At 42.7% G+C, this 16,067-nt stretch overlaps 1 protein-coding gene across 9 annotated transcripts; it reads right to left on the bottom strand.

The window, feature by feature from the left end:
* Positions 1-2,813: 2,813 nt before the first annotated feature.
* Positions 2,814-11,760, bottom strand: TLR1 (toll like receptor 1). 9 transcript variants are annotated; one of them, XM_042251068.1, is made up of 6 exons: positions 11,715-11,760; positions 11,101-11,193; positions 9,044-9,141; positions 8,468-8,601; positions 6,902-7,001; positions 2,814-5,748 (listed from the first exon to the last, which is right to left on the bottom strand). In XM_042251068.1, exon 6 carries the CDS (start codon positions 5,680-5,682, stop codon positions 3,292-3,294), a length of 2,391 nt encoding a protein of 796 aa, XP_042107002.1. In that variant the 5' UTR covers positions 5,683-5,748; positions 6,902-7,001; positions 8,468-8,601; positions 9,044-9,141; positions 11,101-11,193; positions 11,715-11,760; the 3' UTR covers positions 2,814-3,291.
* Between the last annotated feature and the right edge of the window lie 4,307 nt (positions 11,761-16,067).

Below are 16,067 nucleotides of genomic sequence, written 5' to 3' on the forward strand. Positions count from 1 at the left end.
CTCTTCCTCTATACATCATTCTATTTAGAATGGCCTTTCCATTCTTCATCTACATGTTGAAAAATCCAAAGTTTGTCTTCTTCCAAGGCCCAGAGAAAAAAACCATCACTTCTAAGAAGATTTTTTTCACTCAATCTAAATGGTCTCTGAACTTCCATTTATATTTTTGTCTCGTTGATTTTTATTTTAGTTATCTGGATGCATGTAATGTCCTATGATTGATTGTAAGTTTTGGGGGGCAAGAAACAACTAGTATATGTAAGTGTGACTTGGGTTTTTCCTCCCAAAAGTGAAGACTCGGACAAGAGCTTTGTGTGTAGGTCATTCATTTTGAAGAAGTAATCTCAGGGCTCCAGAAATAGGGACCTGAGAAGAATGAACAGGAAGAATAGAAAACCATCCAAGAGTGAATTATTGACCTGGTTACTCCTGCCGCTGCTGCTGCTGAGTCGCTTCAGTCGTGTCCGACTCTGTGCGACCCCATAGACGGCAGCCCACCAGACTCTGCCGTCCCTGGGATTCTCCAGGCAAGAACGCTGGAGTGGGTTGCCATTTCCTTCTCCAATGCAGGAAAGTGATAAGTGAAAGTGAAGTCACTCTGTTGTGTCTGACTCTTAGCAACCGCATGGACTGCAGCCTGCCAGGCTCCTCCATCCATGGGATTTTCCAGGCAAGAGTACTGGAGTGGGTCGCTAGTGCCTTCTCCGTGGTTACTCCTAGGAGTGAGTTAATTTCAATTCCACTGGGGATTCTGAGGAATGTCTAGACTATGCCTCATTTAATGGCTCCCATCCCTTTAGAGATCAAGGATCTCTTCAAAGGATACACATTCAGTACTTACAGTGTACGTATACCAGAAGAGCTAAGCAAGTTTCTTTAACCATTGTGTAACAGCGCTACTAGTGACAGTATAGGGCATAAACTGAGACGTAGGGGGCAGCTATGACAAGGTGCAGCTGTGACAAGTCAGTCCACACCTGTCTAGAACTGGCTGTCATACAGTGTGACCGATGAAGATAGAAAATAGCTGATAAAATAAAGCTGAGCAAAAAATCTGATAAAGCCCATTCCTTGCACTGCTCCAATCTGTTCTTACCCTATTTAAATGGTTTTCCAAAAGACAGGGATGCTGTGTGTAGAAGCAGGACACATTGGCTCCATTTCTTCTTATGATCAAAAGGGCAAATGTGCTTCTGCATGCCAGCTCAGATAACTAGAATCTAAGCAAGATCTCCGGCCACAGCAAACCAGACTCAAGTTCATTTGGCTTGCAATGTAACACATCCATGGTTTGGGACCCTAAGACAAGTATGCAACTACAAGTAGTTTATTTCAGAGGTGATCTCGGAAACACCCTTGGAGGAATGAGACTATGGAACAAAAGGAGAAAGGAAGCAAATAAAGTCATTTCTACCATAGAAAGTCAGAACTTTCCCATTCTACTGGGAGATTCAGGGAGAAGGTAAAGCAGACCCCAAGTTTGTCCCCCCAAAATGGGAGAGAAACCTGGGTTATTTATCTGTCAATTCAATTTCCAACATTGGCTGAGGGAAGCTTCCAAGGACAACCTCCAGCGTATCTGAATTGCCCTTCAAATGGACCAAGTGGCTCCTCATGGCCAAGACGAAATTCCTTCAGGTGAAGAATCTCCAGCATTAACAATAAACAGCCTTCAACATGCAGAGAAAAATGCTGAATGGAAATGAGGAGGACATAATCTCTTTAGAAATCTGCTATAGAAACTCAAGCACAGGCTGGAAACAAGATCACCAGGAGAAATATCAATAACCTGATATGCAGATGACACCACCCTTACAGCAGAAATGAAGAAGAACTAAAGAGCCTTTTGATGAAGGTGAAAGAGGAGAGTGAAAAAAGCTAGTTTAAAACTCAACATTCAAAAAGTGAAGATAATAGAATCTGGTCCCATCACTTCATGGCTAAAAGACGGGGAAACAATGGAAACAGTGACAGACTTTATTTTCTTGGGCTCCAAAATCACTGCAGATGGTGATGGCAGCCATGAAATTAAAAAACAATTGCTCCTTGGAAGAAAAGCTATGACAAACCCAGAGAGCATATTAAAAAGCAGAGACATTACTTGGCTGACAAAGGTCTGTCTAGTCAAAGCTATGGTTTTTCCAGTAGTCATGTATGGATGTGAGAGATGGACCATAAAGAAAGCTGAGCGATGAAGAATTGATGGTTTTGAACTGTGGTGTTGGAGAAGACTCTTGAGAGTCCCTTGGACTGCAAAGAGCTCAAACCAGTCAATCCTAAAGGAAGTCAGTCCTGAATATTCATTGGAAGGACTGATGCTGAAGCTGAAACTCCAATACTTTGGCCATCTAATGCCAAGAACTGACATTGGAAAAAACCCTGATGGTGGGAAAGATTGAAGGCAGGAAGGAGAAGGGGACGACAGAGGATGTGATGGTTGGATGGCATTACTGACTTGATAGACATGACTTTGAGCAAGCTCTGGGAGTTAGTGATGGATAGGGAAGCCTGGCATGCTCTAGTCCATGGGGTTGCAAAGAACTGGACACGACTGAGTGACTGAACTAAACTGAACTGATAGAAACCCAGCTACAGTTGCAAAAGGCATGAAGTTTTCTAACATTGACCCTGATTGGCACACAGGAACATATATCAACTGAAGTTGTTTGAACAGGTGCTTCTCTTGATTATATGATAAACTCAATAAATTCAGTCCTAGCAGAGAAATAGATGAATCCCTTTTGTGTTAGAAATTAACTGTTTCAATTGAAATTATATCATGAGGAACTGGGGGCCTGAAAAGACATACACACTTTTAAAATTAATTATTTATAATTATTTTATTTGTGGCTGTGCTGGGTCTAGGTTGCCGTGTGGACTTTTCTCTGGTTGTGGTGAGCAGGGGCTTCTCTCCAGTTGCAGCTCAAGGGCTTCTCACTGCAATGGCTTCTCTGTGTTATGAAGCATGGGCTCCAGGGCTCACAGGCGTCAGTAGTTGTGGCACTTAGGCGCTGTAGTTGCAGCTCCCGGGTTCTAGAGTGCAGGCTCAGTAGTTATGGTGCTTGGGTTTAGTTGCTCTGCAACATGTGGGATCCTCCCAGACCAGGGATCAAACCTATCTCTCCTGCACTGGCAGGCAGATTCTTTACTGCTGAACCATGAGGGAGACCTCATATTTTTATCTACATCCTAAATTCAAAATCATGTTCATATCCATGTCGAGGCAAAATAAGGTCATTGCTAGAGCCCCCAAACCAGCAACATTTTCTCAAACGCAGCAGAGGATAAATTTTAAATCTCTGTGTAAAGTACTTCTGCTGCTTTTCCCATCAGTTTAATATTAATGGATGCTCTTAGGTTAGCCCAGAAAAGTCCGTGTTTACTCTTCTCCTTGGGCCATTCCAAATAAGTTCTCTGTGCCATGAGAGCTCTTAGCTTGTGGTAGCTGCTAGGAATGGAATACTGTGGAATGGGTTCCAGCAAGATCAGGATTAAGTTATCAGATCCTTCATGGAAGAGATTGTGGTGGGCAAAGTAGAGTTCATAATGGCACCACTCGCTCTGGACAAAGTTGGGAGACAAAACGAAGATGGACTTGTAACTTTTCTCAATGCAGTTGATGATATTTTCCACGATGCTCTTGCCAGCAACAAAGTTTCTCTCATGGAGACAAATCCTTATATCTTCTTTTTCTAGGTTTGGTATTAATTCATTCTTCACCCAGGCAGAATCGTGCCCACTATATGAAATAAAAGCATGGAACTGGAGAGTTCTTTGGCGTTCTTCCAAGGGTACATTCCTGGCCCTGCGCCGGGTCTGCGTCCACTGACACACCATCCTGAGGTACCAGGGCAGATCCAGGTAGATACAGAGGACAGTCACAGCAACAGCCAGCACCAGCCCAGGGACCACAATGGTGACAATCAGCAGAGCTGTGTTGCAGGATAGCTCAGATACGTGGAAGTCCTTCAGAGGGGTTCCCTTGTAGCTTTCTGGATAGTCACACTTATAAGACTCAGGCCAGCCCTCTACCACGTCACTTGATACTTGGCCTACACTTTGGATAAACTCTCTTAGCTCACAGGAACATTGGAATGGATTGTTCCCTGCTTTGAGGGACCTAATCTTCTGGCAGCTCTGGAAGAAATCAGCTGATGGATTGGAAATTGAATTATAGTCAATGATCAGTATGGAAAGGCTGCTAAGGATACCACATCCAGGAAGGTGGGCTAAAGAATTGGAAGCAAGGTTGAGTTCTTGCAAGGTTTCTAAACCAGTGACATCTTTAGGGATGCTCCTTATTCTGTTATTGTGAAGATCAAGAACCTTGATCCGAGGAGGTAAACATCTGAAAACAGAGTCAGTAAGTATATTTGAAGACATATTTAAACTTAATAAATTTCTGGCCCAAGGGCAATTTCCTTCACTTTCATCATACACCAGGGAATTCTGGCTAACATCCAGTTGTTGTAGAGACTTCATTTCCTGGGTCATATGAACTATGTTTATAAGTTCTTTTAATTGATTCTTTTGTAAGATAAGTGTCTTCAAATTAGCCAAATTTGTACAGTTTTTGAAAACCGTGTCTGTTAGGAGATTACTGGAAAAATTCAAATACAGAAATGGGCTAATTTGGGATGGGCAGACCATGTGGACCATGTGCGCAGCAGACACTGTGAGATGTTGGATGTTCATATTTGACAATATTTTATAGACGTAACCTTGTGGAAGACTGAACACATCATGGACAACTTTGTGTATAGACAAGGTCTTCAGTGAAGTGTCAGAATAATCAAAATCTCTAGAGTCAAGGTAACCTTGTAGTTTCATGTTTGAAATGGAAAAATACTCAATGTTTGTACGCCAAACCAACTGGAGGATCGTAATGAAGGAATTCCAAGTTATTTCAATGTTGTTTAAAGTAAGATTTGATAACCTTGAGTTCTTTTGAAGTTTTGACAGAACATTTTCGAAATAAGAACACCCATTATCATCAAGCACACATTTGATATTAGACAGTTCCAGACTCACTGTGGTGCTGACTGACACGTCCAAATTAAAATGGAATTTCTTTCCTGTGGGGAAAACAATGTGCAGGCTCTGTGTCTTAAGGTCTTGAAGGCTCTCAGCATCTTCTCTTTCCCCATAAGTATCTCCTAAGACCAATAAAACCTTGCTGATGTGCAAACGAGTGATTGACTGCACACTGGAGTTTTGTAACTGTGTGGCACTCAACCCCAGAAATTCTAGTTGAGACATGTTGCCAAACTCTTGGCATATGGGCAGGGCATCAAATGCATTAAATGAGAGGTCTAAGTGCTTGAGGTTCAGAGTAGGGTGGCAAGAAATCTTCTCCAAATTGTTGTGGGACAAATCCAAGTATTCCAGTTCCCGGTTGAATTTAAAAACACTCAAGTCAAGATACCGGATTCTATTATGAGAAATTATCAAAATCTTCAGCTTTGATAGTGAGAGGATGTCAGGCATCTGAAGCTCAGAAATATAGTTGTATGATATATTTAAGATGGTTGTTTCCAGGGATAAGTCTCTGGGAACATAGGTGAGACCTCTTTTTGACCTGTCAATTAAAAATTCACTTTCATCAGATAACTGAGTTCTGATCTCAAGTATTAATATAAAGATGATGGCAAAATGGAAGATGCTAGAATTTTTTTTAGTCATTTTGTAACAGTAGACATTCCTAAGGGTAGTTGCTATTCTTCAGAGCATCTTGATACAGTACTTATCCTAGGGGTAAAAAAAGTCAGCATTAAATGACTATATTAAATTAAGCATGACTGACATTAAACATTTTTTTACTAGAGACATTAAATGAAAGCTACATTCTTGGGAGTCACACAACCTGAAACCAGGAAAATACACATATTCATAAACAGTTATACTGATGCTGCTGCTGCTAAGTTGCTTCAGTTGTGTCCGAATCTGTGTGACCCCATGGACTGCAGCCTACCACACTCCTCCGTCCATGGGATTTTCCAGGCAAGAATACTGGAGTGGGTTGCCGTTTCCTTCTCCAACAGTTATACTGCTGCTGCTGCTGCTAAGTCGCTTCAGTCGTGTCCGACTCTGTGCGACCCCATAGATGGAAGCCCATCAGGTTCCACCGTCCCTGGGATTCTCCAGGCAAGAACACTGGAGTAGGTTGCCATTTCCTTCTCCAATGCATGGAAGTGAAAAGTGAAAGTGAAGTCACTCAGTCGTGTCCGACTCTTCGCGACCCCATGGACTGCAGCCCACCTGGCTCCTCCGTCCATGGGATTTTCCAGGCAAGAGTACTGGAGTGGGGTGCCATTGCCTTCTCTGAACAGTTATACTACCTCTAATCAAATAACTTTTAATGTGGATATGTAATGGATTGAATGGTGACCCTTCTCCCAAAAAAGATATGTCTACCTCCTAACCATATCCTAATCTCCTAATTGAATATTACCTAATTTAGAAAATGGAGAAGGCGATGGCACCCCACTCCAGTACTCTTGCCTGGAAAATCCCATGGATGTAGGAGCCTGGTGGGCTGCAGTCCATGGGGTCACTAAGAGTCGGACACGACTGAGCGACTTCACTTTCAAGCATTGGAGAAGGAAATGGCAACCCACTCCAGTGTTCTTGCCTGGAGAATCCCAGGGACGAGGGAGCCTGGTGGGCTGCCATCTATGGGGTTGCACAGAGATGGACACGACTGAGGCGACTTAGCCGCAGCAGCAGCAATTTAGAAAAAGGGTATTTGTAGAGATAATTACATTAAGAGTCTTGAGAAGATCATCTTGGATTATCTAGGACTCGGCAGTCCCCAAATTTTTGGCACCAAGGATTGGTTTTGTGGGAGATAACTTTTCCTCAGACGGAGGTGGGAGTGGTTTTGGTTTTAATCTCTGCTCACCTCCTGCTGTGCCTCCCACTTCGTAATAGGTCATGGACCAGCACCACTGAGGTTGGGGACGCCTAATCTAGGTAGTTCCTAAATCCAATGACAATTATCCCTGTAAGAGAAAGAGGGAGCGTTATTTACAACAGCCAAGATATGGAAACAAACTAGGTGTTTATCAATAGATGAATGATAAAGATGTTTTTTTTTTGTGTGTGTGTGTATATATATATATATATATATATATAATGGAATATTAGTCATTAAAAAATGAATTCTTGCCATTTGCAACATGAGTAGGTCTAGAAAGTATCATGCTAAGCGAAATAAGTCAGACAAAGACAAAAACCACATCATCTTACTTATATGCAGAATCTAAAAAACAAAACAAACAAAATGAAAACAGATTCATAGATACAGAAAATAGTGTGTGTCAGCAGAAAGAGGGATGGAAGGTGGGAGAGTGAGGGGATTAAGAAGTACAAACCACCAGTATATAATTAATAAGTTATGGGGTTCTAATATACAGCATAAGGAATATGGTCAGTAACACTGCAATAACTTTGATAAAAGATCTTTCAGAAAATGATAAAAGATAAGAAAATCCATTCACTCATTCATTTATTCAATCAGTATTATGGATAGCTTTCTGGCCATGTTTTAGGAACTAGAGATAAAGCAATGATCAAGATAAGTTTCTAATTTTCAAGAGCTTATTATCTAGAGGAAAGACAGAACATAAACATAATAATTTCATGTAGTGATACCCACTATACAGAAAAATAAAGCAGGATAAATGAATCAAGAATAGTGCTAGGTATATAATAGTGGTTGGTGGTGGCTTTTTCAGATTGATTAGTCAGAGAAGGCCTTTCTGAGAATATGATATTGGAGTAGAAATCAGAATGAAGTGAATTAATCATCTATGGGAAGATCTGGGGGGGAAGCATTTCCTTCTGGCAAAGGAAAAGACAAGTGCAAAGGTCCTGAGGTAGGATTGAGGTTGGCTTGTCTGAGGCACAATAAGGAGGCCAGTGTTAGCATGGAGTGAGGTGGGTGAGGGGAGTTCAGGCCAAGAACACAGGGGGCAGATCATTGTAAGGAGTTGGGATTCTATCCTGAGTGATGAGGGGGTCAGTGACCACTGAAAGGTTTTAGATGGGAGCAGTTTCCTTCTCTCTCTTATTCAGAAAACTTTTCTTCATTCATTTGTTAGGGGAAACACTTACTGAAACCACTTGCCTTAGCCAGGCACCATAGTAACCACCTACAGGAGTTATCTTAAACAGGAAGTCCTTGGTAAGGAATGCAAAACTAACAAGCTACCACCAACCGGAAGATTTCAGGAAAGGTCAAAAGGAGAGAGAAGACACCATCCATGCGTCCTACTAACCTCCCAGAATCCTTCTCACTGGAATCCATGTTGGCCAAGGGATGCTCACACCACCAGGAAGGACCAAGTCAGAATGATTGCTCAGAGACAACCCAGAAACTAATTCCATCACTAATCCCGTAAACCTAATCCCATGAAACCTGAGATTTTGAGTCATGTGGCAGAGCAGTCCTCCTGGGTTCCCTTACCTTGATGCTCTCCACCCAGGTGCCCCTTCCCAATAAAGTCTCTTGCTTTGTCAGCACAGGTGTCTCGTTGGACAATTCATTCCCGAGTGTTAGACAAGAGCCCACTCTTGGGCCCTAGACAGGGGTCCTCCTTTCTGTAACACATTCATTCATCAAATATGTATGTATTCCCTGTGATATAGTAGGTATTGTCCTGGGTTATGTCATTACACCGGCCCACCATTATTCAGACACTATTTTGTTATCAGCATTCCCATAGAATATGAGACCAGTGGGTCATATTGGTATGAACCCTAGACAGTGAACCCTCTCACCACCAGAGACCCCCTGAGTGGGGGGGCTACATAGCTATGCAGATATTTTAAGGAACTTATTCAAAACCTCCTAGAACCACATTATATAAGCAGGCCATTAGTATTAGCAAAGAGTTAAGTTCCTCTTCACATGTCCCCTCAGATCTCTCAAGGAGAGCTGAGGGACCCAAATAATTCATGTCCCAGAAACAATCGTGGGTTGTAAAAGTTCCCCAAGTGAGACATGCAAATTTATCTAGTTGGGGGAATTTCTTGGACTTACCCTTTCACAGAGATGCCCAATGATTCCTTGGTGATCCTGACCTCTTCAAACATCAAAGAGGGCCATCTATGCCCCCTTCACCACTGCTCATGAAGGCCCTGCAGAGGGGAGGGGACAGAGACATTATAATGTATGTGAAAAGTACAGGTGGTATTTCTATGTCATTGATTGTATTCGGCTGAAAGACCCAGAAATGTCCCAAGTCTCTCTCTTCAGCTCCCTGAAAGAGCCACCCACACAGGAGACATTTTTCAATGAGAATAAAAATAATACTCAATTACTGCCTGGGCCAGTGCCTAATATCTCAAAACAGAACTATCCTGTGTCAGTTAAGTTGAAGCAAGAGCAGCTTGGGCTTAAGGCTCAAATGGGATTCTTTACTTATTCCTAAACCTGAATCCAAATCTAGGGATCTTTTAACCATCCAGCCAAACACCAGAGTTCAAGGAAGCAGTGGTCAGCACCCTCGGGTGTGTGCACAGAGTGGCCAGAGAGACAAGCGGCAGAGACGGGACTCCACGCACAGACAGGAGCGCTTAGCGCACAGCGAACAGCGAACCCACCACAAGCAAGAGGAAAGTGGTAAGGACAGCTTGTTTCCTAAATAGCAACAACCACAAAAAAACTGCATTATAAAACTGAGATAGGCTGGGGCCAGGGACCTTTTGCTGCAGTGCTATAGTGCTCGCATCTCAGCAAACATCTCCAAAAAACAAAGAAAGTACAAGGGACTGAAAATAACTGCATGCATGTACAGTTGAGACAAATTCTGGACAAAAGACACTAAAAGACCAAAAAAGCCCATCTGCTACCTCCAAAGAGCCTAGAGCAAAGACAGGGGGTCTGGAGCAAAAGCAGACTGTGTGTGCCCTTGCACACAACACCAAAGGGGTCGGCAAACCACCTAAGCCACCCCTCCAGCCCCACCCCTGGACATCCCTCTAACCTCACCCCCATAGAAGGAACCAGCTCACCTCTCCCCAAGGCCCGTGGACAAAGGAACCTGTTACTTGTTCTCACTCCATCTGCTGCAGCAGGGGGCCCAATGAAGCCTTGCCTGAATTTCTTGTCTAGCCTCTAGTCAGTTTCCAATGACTGGGGAAGGCTGAGAACCCTGGTCGGTATCAAAATGCCTGTCTTCAAGCATTGAAGGAAAGCATGGCTTCACTTTTCTGCCTAGCTGAATTGGTTGACTCAAATATCTTCTATTTGCTCAACTTCCATTTTGCCCTTTCACTTGCAGTCACTATTTGAAGCACTCAGTTTATTAAATCATTTATATTTCTATCATTAAGAAGTCAAAGTGTTACATACATGTATTTAGTCACCTCAGTTATGTCTGACTCCTTGCGATCCCATGGACTGTAGCCCACCAGTTTCCTCTGTCCATGGAAATTCTCCAGGCAAGAATACTGGAGTGGGTTGCCATGCCCTTCTCCAGGGGATCTTCCCAACCCTGGGATCAAACCCAGGTCTCCTCCGTTGCAGACGGATTCTTCATCACCAAGACACCAGGTTTAGGCACTTAAAGGAGATATAAATTGTATATACCAAACTTGCTATATCAGTGAAAATCAATACTTTTGTCAAAGTCCTAATGAACAGCACAGAATCTCATCTATAGTAGCAGCTCAAAATTACTTTACTGCCAGACAAAATTATTATTTGCAAAGTTAACTAGTAATAGATTGCAGTGATTTGATAGTATAAAAATATCTCCAGATGTGTTTATGTCTATTTTTATGATTATGATAGGTTTAGCCTCACCTTTTATGATTCAGTGTATCAATAAATGTGAATTGCCTTTGCCTAAAGATTTTGGAGGCATGGAGTTGAGACTTTGACTTGTCTTAATAGCTAGCTAATACTCATACAATCAATCTGGCCCATTGAGTTCAGTTCCACAAATATTTATTAAGAGTTTTCTTTGCATGAGGGCAACTAGCTATAAATGTTAACCACAGGCTGAAAGGATCAAAACCAGTTCAAGAGCTTTTCTGCTTTGTTTTCTATGCGGTTTTGTGAACTTTTGCTTTCTGTTGTAAAGAAAAACTCACAACTCTTTGGATCCAGCTGGGTGTAGCCTGGGAAACATTTTCAAAACCTGCAATTCCACCTCAATAGCTGCACCCTAGGACAGTTTCTGTAGTCTGAGAAAACAGGAAAAAAAATGCAAATTGTGGGAATTGCCCAGAGGAAAAACTCAAATGCACCTGCCCATAAAAACAGGAGTCACTGGGCAGCCCTGCCTCCAGGAGTGGTTTACCTACAGCTCACTGTCCTCAGCATTTTCATTACAAAGAGATAAATGGAGGGAACAGGATAAAAAGAGCAGTGCCATCTGAATCAACTGCTAGCAGCTCTATCAGAAACCCGTGAGATGTTTATGACCCAAATATTCATCTACCACTTCAAATCTCTTGAAAGCAAATTGTGCCTGAGATGAGGTTCACTTAAAAAAAAATCCACAAAAACACAAAAACCCTTTCTCTGACTCAGAACAAGCAACTGATAAATAAATGCTAGCTCAAGTCACAGTAAGTACATATCAGAAATAACGCACTTAGAAAAACATCCAGGACTTAATCATAGAGACGTCTGAGATTTTGGGGTCTAATAACTAGTTATACCATTTATTTTATTTTACAGAATTTAAAAAGATGTTGCTTACCAAGTTGGCCTGTTCCTCTGTCCTGTTGGCAGTCTGTAGAAAAATCAAATACTTCCTCAAACATTTTGTTTCGCTGGTTTAGGGTTTCTGGGTGGACTGGGGAAGCTCTTCTACGCCACCTACTGAATCCCACTGAAATTACATGACACAGTCAGTGTAAACCTATTTTCTCCTATTCATGTGTAGAAATGGTCTGTGAATCCTCAGACCAGCAATAAAGTAGAATCACCTCTCTGTGGCCCCCCTTCCCTACAATCAGTTCACTAGTATCTACACTAGCAAAGTGAAGGAGGCGGTATTAATAATCCACCGATGATTTATTCAGTTCAATTCAGTCACTCAGTCATGTCCGACTCTTTGCGACCCCACCGACTGCAGCACGCGGGACCTCCCTGTTCATCACCAACTCCCGAAGTTTACTCAGACTCACGTCCATTTAGTCAGTGATGCCTTATTTGCTGAATTCAAAATGCTTATCGTCACCATGCTGATGGACATGGGGGTACAGGTGTCTCAGGTGTTTTACTTCTAACTCTTCAATCAGGCCACTGTTAAAAGTGACCGAAGGTGGAAAGAAGCAGCAGTCAAGGTCAAAGCTTTGTTAAAATTCATGAGGGGAAAAAAAACCTCTCATGGGCTTTTACAGAATGGATGCTAATCATGTCTTTTCTGACAAATTGGGTTGCAGAGAAAATCTGGTGCTCAAATTTTTCAAACTTTCTTCAAAAATTGATTTTTAAAATCTCTATGTGGAAAATAGGCTAGCTAACAATCTCTTTATAAAAGATTATATGCTTTGCAGCCAAAGATGGAGAAGCTCTATACAGTCAACAAAAACAAGACCAGGAGGTGACTGTGGCTCAGATCATGAACTCCTTATTGCCAATTTCAGACTGAAATTGAAGAAAGTAGGGAAAACCGCTAGACCATTCAGGTAGGACCTAAATCAAATCCCTTATTATTATACAGTGGAAGTGAGAAATAGACTTCAGGGCCTAGATCTGATAGATAGAGTGCCTGTTGAACTATGGAATGAGGTTCGTGACATTGTACAGGAGACAGGGATCAAGACCATCCCCATGGAAAAGAAATGCAAAAAAACAAAATGGCTGTCTGGGGAGGCCTTACAAATAGCTGTGAAAAGAAGAGAGGTGAAAAGCAAAGGAGAGAAGGAAAGATATAAGCATCTGAATGCAGAGTTCCAAAGAATAGCAAGAAGAGATAAGAAAGCCTTCTTCAGCGATCAATGCAAAGAAATAGAGGAAAACAACAGAATGGGAAAGACTAGAGATCTCCTCAAGAAAATTAGAGATACCAAGGGAACATTTCATGCAAAGATGGGCTCAATAAAGGACAGAAATGGTCTGGACCTAACAGAAGCAGAAGATATTAAGAAGAGGTGGCAAGAATACACGGAAGAACTGTACAAAAAAGATCTTCATGCCCCAGATAATCATGATGATGTGATCACTCATCTAGAGCCAGACATCTTGGAATGTGAAGTCAAGTGGGCCTTAGGAAGCATCACTACGAACAAAGCTAGTGGAGGTGATAAATTCCAGTTGAGCTATTTCAAATTCTGAAAGATGATGCTGTGAAAGTGTTGCACTCAATATGCCAGCAAATTTGGAAAACTCAGCAGTGGCCACAGGACTGGAAAAGGTCAGTTTTCATTCCAATTCCAAAGAAAGGCAATGCCAAAGAATGCTCAAACTACCACACAACTGCACTCATCTCACATGCTAGTAAAGTACTGCTCAAAATTATCCAAGCCAGACTTCAGCAATACGTGAACTGTAACTCCCTGATGTTCAAGCTGGTTTTCGAAAAGGCAGAGGAACCAGAGATCAAATTGCCAACATCTGTTGGATCATGGAAAAAGCAAGAGAGTTCCAGAAAAACATCTATTTCTGCTTTATTGACTATGCCAAAGCCTTTGACTGTGTGGATCACAATAAACTGTGGAAAATTCTGAAAGAGATGGGAATACCAGACCACCTAACCTGCCTCTTGAGAAATCTGTATGCAGGTCAGGGAGCAACAGTTAGAACTGGACATGGAACAACAGACTGATTCCAAATAGGAAAAGGAGTATGTCAAGGCTGTATATTGTCACCCTGCTTATTTAACTTAAATGCAGAGTACATCATGAGAAACACTGGACTGGAAGAAACACAAGCTGGAATCAAGACTGCTGGGAGAAATCTCAATAACCTCAGATATGCAGATGACACCACCCTTATGGCAGAAAGTGAAGAGGAGCTAAAAAGCCTCTTGATGATAGTGAAAGAGGAGAGTGAAAAAGTTGGCTTAAAGCTCAACATTCAGAAAACGAAGATCGTGGCATCTGGTCCCATCACTTCATGGGAAATAGATGGGGAAACAGTGGAAACAGTGTCAGACTTTATTTTGGGGGGCTCCAAAATCACTGCAGATGGTGACTGCAGCCATGAAATTAAGAGACACTTACTCCTTGGAAGAAAAGTTATGACCAACCTAGATGGTATATTCGAAAGCAGAGACATTACTTTGCTGACTAAGATCCGTCTAGTCAAGGCTATGGTTTTTCCAGTGGTCATGTATGGATGTGAGAGTTGGACTGTGAAGAAGGCTGAGCGCCGAAGAATTGATGCTTTTGAACTGTGGTGTTGGAGAAGACTCTTGAGAGTCCCTTGGACTGCAAGGAGATCCAACCTGTCCATTCTGAAGGAGATCAACCCTGGGATTTCTTTGAAAGGAATGATGCTAAAGCTGAAGCTCCAGTACTTTGGCCACCTCATGAGAAGAGTTGACTCATTGGAAAAGACTCTGATGCTGGGAGGGATTGGGGGCAGGAGGAGAAGGGGACGACCGAGGATGAGATGGCTGGATGGCATCACGGACTCGATGGACATGAATCTGAGTGAACTCTGGGAGATGGTGATGGACAGGGAGGCCTGGCGTGCTGGGATTCATGGGGTCGCAAAGAGTCGGACACGACTGAGTGACTGAACTGAACTGAACAATCTCTTTTCTCCAATAAAGCTTTTTGTGGTTCCTTGTTGGCATGCTCAAGGAATCCAACCTGATAGCTCTACTCTGGTCTTTTAAAACAGCAACAGTAACAAAATAACAAGTGGGCAAATAGAGCTGAGAAATGCTAGCTTTCTTCCTCTGAACTTGTGCTCAGCTTGATGCTATCAGATGTCCTCAACATCTTGAGGTTGCAAGCTGGTTGCAATTCTTGTTGGAATCAGCTTTTCTAACACAGCTAACAAGGCCAGCTTCCCTAAACTAAGAACCTGGAGGTGCTTTTTGACTTGTACTATTCTGTCTCTCTCTTGGTTTCCTCCTGCTGCTGCTGCTGCTGCTGCTAAGTCACTTCAGTCGTGTTCGACTCTGTGTGACCCCATAGATGGCAGCCCACCAGGCTCTGGCGTCCCTGGGATTCTCCAGGCAAGAACTCTGGAGTGGGTTGCCATTTCCTTCTCCAATGCATGAAAGTGAAAAGGGAAAGTGAAGTCGCTCAGTCGTGTCCAACTCTGCGAGCCCATGGACCGCAGCCCACCAGGCTCCTCCGTCCATGGGATTTTCCAGGCAAGAGTACTGAAGTGGGGTGCCATTGCCTTCTCCTATGCCCTCACAATTTGTTCAAGAAGGGAGGTGTACCTATAAATATATTTCTGTGACTGAAGGAATGAACCTTCTTCTCCCTCCACTCTTACCATTACTTCCCCCAGACTTATAACTGGAGATAGGCGTGCTCTTTGATGAGCAATTCAGTTTCTGGCTCCCTAAAGACATTTGACGTTGTGAACTAGAGCTAGAAAGTGATACCTGTTATGCTCCGAGCCCGTATCTCCGAACCGACCGAGACAGCAAGTCCACCACAGTATTACAAACGCAAGAAGGGAGTTTGTTTATTCCTAGCGCGCTAGGGCCCAAGTCTCATCCCACACAAGGGAATCCGACAAGAGCCCCGAACAAAGGAGTATGGCAGCTTATATACAGGCAGTTCTTTGTCTCAGTTACAGGAGTAGCTGGCATTACATGATTGGCCAGGCAAGATGAGCGCATATCCTGCCTCTTTTTGGTAAACATGACTCAGGTCCTAGAGACCGTCGTTTGGTCCCTAACATTCCCCCCTGTCCTTAGATCATATAGAGGAATCTTCCTCTCGGTCCTGAGACACAGTTTGATATTGTTGTCGAAGCACAAACAGCTGTACTGTATTTATGCATTCCTTTACAAAGGCTACAAGTCTATTGATAATACATGGGCCGAAGGTAAGCATTAGTAAAAGTACTAGCAGGGGTCCTAGCAAGGTGGAGATTAAGGTAGTCAGCCAAGGGGATTGTTGAAACCAAGATTTAA

The sequence above is a fragment of the Ovis aries genome, chromosome 6 (assembly GCF_016772045.2).
Source record: "Ovis aries strain OAR_USU_Benz2616 breed Rambouillet chromosome 6, ARS-UI_Ramb_v3.0, whole genome shotgun sequence".
Taxonomy (NCBI): domain Eukaryota; kingdom Metazoa; phylum Chordata; class Mammalia; order Artiodactyla; family Bovidae; genus Ovis; species Ovis aries.

Bases quoted from the DNA above. Each gene is read 5' to 3' on its own strand.
- TLR1 (XM_042251072.1), bottom strand. From the start codon at position 5,682: ATGACTAAAAAAAATTCTAGCATCTTCCATTTTGCCATCATCTTTATA.